The sequence below is a fragment of the Pundamilia nyererei genome, unplaced genomic scaffold (assembly GCF_000239375.1).
Source record: "Pundamilia nyererei isolate P.nyererei 1_Seehausen unplaced genomic scaffold, PunNye1.0 scaffold00135, whole genome shotgun sequence".
Lineage (NCBI taxonomy): Eukaryota > Metazoa > Chordata > Actinopteri > Cichliformes > Cichlidae > Pundamilia > Pundamilia nyererei.
The window spans coordinates 1,132,093-1,138,496 of NW_005187536.1; the positions used below are offsets into that span (position 1 = coordinate 1,132,093).

At 43.5% G+C, this 6,404-nt stretch overlaps 1 protein-coding gene across 1 annotated transcript in view; it reads left to right on the top strand.

Annotated features, from left to right (window-relative positions):
• lrp1bb (low density lipoprotein receptor-related protein 1Bb) overlaps positions 1-6,404 on the top strand; it is a 249,953-nt gene that overhangs the window by 68,565 nt on the left and 174,984 nt on the right. Inside the window, exon 2 of the mRNA XM_013913504.1 lies at positions 1,455-1,574. Coding sequence (XP_013768958.1) covers positions 1,455-1,574 — 120 coding nt within the window. The remainder of the gene's footprint in view (positions 1-1,454; positions 1,575-6,404) is intronic.

Genomic DNA, 6,404 nt, shown 5'->3' on the forward strand with positions numbered 1-6,404 from the left:
GGATCGATACCAGAATAAGCAGTATCGCGCACCACTGCTGCTTTCTTCCCTTAATACACGAAACTGTCATTTAAAAACGACTTTTTGTATTTACATGAGTTTTTTTTTTTTTTTACTCTATTTTTAAAATTGTTTGATGATCTGAAAATGTAAGTGAGAAAAAGAAAAGCCAAAGAAACCAGGAAGTGTGTGTAACTGTGGTTCGTCCAAGACTCTAATATGTAATTTGTTTGATGTTGAGAGAAGCTCAGTGACACCGGCTTACGTGGAAATTATTTGTGCTGCTGAGAAATATTGAGCTCAGAAGGACAAAATAAAGCCGATGTGCTGCCTGGACTTACCGTTTACCTGAATCTTAATTATTATTTTTGTTTAAGGTTTCGAGTGCTTTCATGTGTAATTTTAAAAATGTTCCCCGTTAAAAATTGAGAAAAGCACTTTGCATATATAAAACAAAGGCCTTGATTTAAATAGTAAGATTTGAAATATTGCATCAGAGGGAATACGAGGAGCAGAATGGATGAGATGTTTGACCTTTTCAGATTTGTCCCTGGGTGGTGCATTTGCCGGAGGGTGCCGGGGGCAGCAGTGCGTTGAATTATCACTCCCACTGTTGAAACGCTCCAGACCTGATCCCACACTTGCTTCACTCCCACCACTAATGGGTTAGGAACACACTGGGAAAAAGATGGAGCGAGCGAGCAGGAGGGAGTTAGAGCCCGTCTGATTGTCCGTGGGTTAAGCTTCGAAACAAATTGCAGCTTTCGCTCTGTGCTGAGGGGAAGTAACGGCAGGTCATATTGTGGTGTCAAATCTTTAGCCAAAGCTGGTGTCATTCTGCAGTATGATCGAACTGAGTCTGTGACAGCTACCGGCAGGAAACGTGTCAACGCTTTGATAGATGCTCGCTGTATTGAAAGGCTATGATGACTTTAGTTGACTGGGCTTTCACTGAACTCCGCACAATACCGAGAAGGCAAAAAGATAAGAACAAACTCGCCGAGTTGCTTTGGAATAGTTTTCCAAGTCACGAAGGACATCGCGTCTTTGTTAGAGTAGCTGTCAAAACCACAATGCCCGGGCAGCGCCAGCTTTTTTCCCTGTACAGAAATGTGTGGCCTCCTGTTCTGATAAAGACCTGCGGCCTGCAGACGACATGCCGCTGACTTAAGGACAGCTCTCTGCTGATTGTAAGCGAAGATGTGCATACACTCTATGTTTCTCTCGACTTCCTGCATTGACGATGATAATTCTGCGTGCAACAACGCCTCTGCACACAAGCATTTGCATTGAAAGTGACAGAAGTCACGTCGTCTCCATTCACTCCTGTTGTGTTGACGCCCAGCGCATGTTTTCTGCTGAAACATGCGCTCATGCATGCGTTTGCTCAGTACCATCACCTCATGCTGCATCTCTTCTGTCTCCTTCTCCACCCCTCTGCTCACACCATCCAGACATCTTGTGCGACGTAGGGGAATTTCACTGTCACAACCACGACACCTGCGTGCCCAAGGACTGGCTTTGTGACGGCGAGCCCGACTGCCCCGATGAGTCCGACGAAACTGATCACGTGTGTAAGTTTCTCATTCCATCCATTTCTTACTGATGCACAAACACCTGCCATATGAAATTGTGCCATAATTCCTCATTTGATACAAAGTTTCATATTTGCAGACTCATACTAACAGCACACAACATTATCTGTGTTTTACCCAAAAAGGTAACGTTGTTTCTATTTGTTTCCTGTGGTTTCCTCCTTCATGCAGCTTTGGTGATTCTGACGAAACTTATAGAAACAAAAACATAATTTAAACACATGAAAGGAAAAAAATGTAAATATGTGATTTAAATCTATGATTTGAATCCAGGTGAATCCGATTGTGGATGTCTGCTACGGGTTGTGAAAGTATGCATGCAGCATTTACAGTCACATTTGACACTTTGACTCATTTTGATGTGACTGAGATAAACTGAAGTTGACCACAGCTGCTGATCGACTCTGTGCCTCCTTGGATTTCTGCATCTTTTGCGATTTCCTCTCTTACTGCAGCTAACAGGCTTGCTTGCTGCATGTGATGTGGCAGCACTGAACACAGGTGTGAGCCTGAGTTTTGCTTTTCTGTGTTAGGCTGTGATAAACTGGTGACGTGTCCACGGTACCTTAATTCTTACCTAATATATCATGCCATTCTCTCAGCACACAACAGTGGGATAGTTGGAGATATCTTCTGTGGGACCAGTACTTTTTAAATGAACGCGACACATCACCAGAAACGCTCGTCCCCTTTAGATTCAGTTAAATAATGCATGTAGACATTAATTTGTCTTGCAGATATGCGAGTGCTTGGTGCACTGCTGTGATTACTCACCGTCTTTAGTGTGTTATTATTACCTCTGTTTACAGAAGTGACAGTCCAATGAACTTATCTGGAATATGATGTTTTCAAGAGCTAATGGAGACGTGTCTGATCTAGTTTAAAACAAAAACATTGCAGCGATCACAAAGCAATTACTTGGTGGGATTATTGCAAGTGCTGCATGCAGACGGATATGAAGAATCAGCTTTTCCCACCCCAGCACAGTCGTGCAAACCTTCATTTATCTTTCACATCTGATTGCTTTATGTATAATCTCTGGGGCATTGTTATTTACAAACATATATTATGTTTAATGAAGAAACGCAGCAGCACGTTCGCAGTACTGTGACATAGATGGGTCTTTGTAAATGATCGCGACGCTGTCACTGTAACGCAGATGAAAAAGGTAGCACAACTAAATTATTAACATTCAGCCCAGGTTCCTCATCAGTGTGAGTTATCGGGCATAATTAGGACTTTATAGTTTTGGCAGTGACATCTGTGCATAAATTGTCCACAGCGCGCAACAATTATTTATGCCCTCGCCTGCAAGAGGTCATGTATCATGTAGGCTTCTCGTAGCTGCTCTGCTTGTTGCAGAGGAAGATGAAGGACCTGATTACGTACGTCTAAATTAAATAATTACACTTAGCAGATGTTCACAGCTGTATGCGTGCTCGCTAATGTACAACAGTGCGTACGCAACAGAGATGTGGTCTGCTGCAGAAACTCCCCTGCCTCTGTGCATGCTGAGATAAAGCAACAGCCCTCTGACATTAGACATGATCAGAAAGTACAGACGGGACCTTGTAGGATGGGTTGTCTTTCTCAAGATAGAAAAAGTAAAAGCAGATAGCATGACATTTACTGCTGTCTCTTTGTTGATAAAGTGGATTGCTGTGGGGTTTTCTGTGCTACATATATAAGTCAACCTTTAATATCTCAGACGCGGCTTATTGCCTTTTTCTAAACACATCACCACCATTATTTCCAAAAACAGTTGTGTAGGACAGCATGAAGCTTTGACTGCTACAGAAACTATAGACTAATGTTCCCTTCCCTCACCACATACGTTAGCTCTTTTCGTTCCTTCGCTTGCCTCGTGATTTGAAAGATGCTTTCGTTGTTGATGATGGCCGGCGAGGCCCAACGAGCCGTGTGTGGTTGGGCTGTGAGTGCAATTGTCTGGAAAATAACCGGGACTGGACGTATACGTCCCTAAGAGGAAGGAAGATCATGACAGGAGTTGGTGAGTGAATGGTGGGTAAATGAGAGACTCTCCTTCATTACTGAACAAGAGCCTGTAATCATACCTCTGTCGCGATTCAATGCAATATATGATTGGACAAGATGGGGAACAAAATATTTTACATCAACAAAACTGGACAAGCTGCCAGCTAGGGCTGCCACAAACGATTATTTTGATAGTCGACTAATCAGATCATGGATCCACTGGACGTAAAACGTGCAGCTTATTGCACCAGCAGCATCTGCTCTCATAAAACTATCATTAGCTTACAGCGGGAAGTGTTTCAGGTATGTGCTAACTAAAAATAAAGACAAGATGATAGTTTAATAAACCTTTAATGAAATTTGCAGATTGTTTCGGTTTAATAAACTCAGCCGTCTGCTCCTTGCTATCAACTCTACACAGCTACATTCTCGCCTGAAAATATGTTTAACTTTTATTTTGTGACCCAGAAAGAATAATAAGAGTAAAGTTAAAACTAACTAGCTGCTGCCATTGTTGGAAACTGGAATTGGCTGGGCCGCGCTATGAATTCTGGGATAGGTCGGGCCATGAAGGATACTCCCGACCCATCCTTCAAGGACGCATTTGGAGGAGTCTTTGAATTTGGACAGCCTTCGTCACGTCGCTGTGACGTAATTGGCCTACAAATGTGGCCTCGAGAGGATGCGGCCTGAATCTAGAAACAGCTGTGATACTGCTTCTTCTTCTTCTTCGGGGTTTAACGGCAGCTGGCATCCTTGTACATGCTGTGCTGCCACCTTCTGTTTCAGTCCGTTATTACACTCTTAAATCCTACTACTCATTCCTGCGTCTTTTGGGATCTTACAAAGCTCCAAACGACACGTCGACTATTAAATCAGTCGACATAATCGTGACTACTCGACTAATCGTGGCAGCCCTTCTGCCAACAAGTGTCATGTTTATAACCCAACCACCAGCACTGAGTAAGGCCCCACTCAGTACCTGCTTCCTCCATTTAATAAGCAAAACAGAACAAAACTTTCAAAGTGTTTTACATCACAATAGATTTTAAACTGAAAACCCAGTGAGCATTGATGAGTTTTACTTCATGTAAAACGGGCACACTGGGCCCCGCTGGCTGCTCCCAGCAGACGTTTGATAACTTGTGTGATTGGCTGCTCTGCCACCTGTGATCCCTGTGTGACAAAGGCTTAAATGTGACAGATACAACATAGTTCCTACTCTGTGGCCATGGGCCGAGGCTTGTGCTCTAAAAAGACAATCAATTATGTGCTGGCACTTTTTGTTTGCTTTACCTTGCAGAAATAAGACCTTGCATATTCATCTAAGGAATTTTGCGTGGCTCATTACAGTGGATTATCCGTTGATAGAATCCGGATTAGATCAGCTTTGCCTTACAAACAAAGACACACGATTGGAAAGTGCTCTGCCTTCTGAAGCGGCAGCAGAGACTGCAGTAACCAAGCTCCGCAATATAGGACGATGTTTACCAAGTTAAAATAAAATCAGAGGATATTTGAAGTTGTGTAGTTTATTTTGGGCGGGGGGCAGTGAACATTACACAGAGGAATTTGTTATCTTAACACATAAAATAGCTAATATACAACAAAATTCAGTGCCATTGATGGCCTCTTTCCTTCATCCTCTGGCTCAGTGAGAGAGATGTAATCACTGCAACTTCAGAGTCTGTGGGGAGAAGGAAGAGGAAGGTGGCCTTGGATTGCAATACCTAGAGACAAGAAGGAGGCATCAGCTTATCCTATCAGCCGCAGGCCTCACGGGATTGAACAGATGATGACAGTTATTCGGGGAGCTGTGAAAACAGGCTGCTTTCAGGAATGGCTGAAGAATACTGAGCAAAAAAGGCATTTCTCCAAATGTGTAAGTGTGGAAACAAATGTTTTGGTGGTCAGGCCTTTGCTCCGAGGGCAGCTAGCATCCTGGGTGGGGAAAGGTAACGTGAAAAGATTTAGTATCTGCTCAGAGTCGAATAATCGCATTCCAAGTTTGTGCATCCCAGTTAAAAGGAAGTCAAAATGTCAAAGCAGTCTCAGGACACAGCATCTGCTCTTAGCTGGCATGTGTGATAAAGTGGGACAGTCCTAATTCACTTTCTGCAAATGTATTTTATAAATACTTCAAGTGCTAATGGCTGTCATCGTGCAGCTCTCTCTCAGTCTCTGCATTCGCGGTACACGCTGGCACGCAGCGTCTTAGGACTTTAATCCTCGGCGAATCCTTCAGGAAAGGATTTCATGGACTTGTGGCTGGTCTCAGTAGCGCTGCCACGAGGAGCTTTGTGATTGTGGCGGGCGTGCAGACCTGCGAGTCCTGTGATAGAACAGTGACTCCCAGAGGAAAAGACAAAAAAAGGGGTCAGTGGCTGACTTCAAAAACATGGTCACAGAATCAGTTTCATGACTGTAGCGTGGCTCGACCCAGTCACACAGATGTTGATCTCAGCGAGTCGAGGCAGCTGTTCAAAGACGGCTCTCTCGAGGGCTCCGTCCTTATTCCCCTTTAACAACAGGAAGGACTCGTCTTACCAAGCCTTCTTCTAAAGCGTTAATCAGCAGCCCACAGAGAGCTTAGAACACAACGTGTGATCAAAAGGGAAAAGATGAAATAAAATCTGATCCATGATCCAGTACGTGTTCATCTTGTAGTTATATTACTGACTGTAATTTAGTTACTTAGTTCCTGACGTTTGTTTCATCTATGTTTGCAGTACGGTTGTAAAATTGTTACAGACATGAACTGGATGTTCAGATGTGTAATATTCCTAATATTCCCAGACCTGCCTGAACACTTGA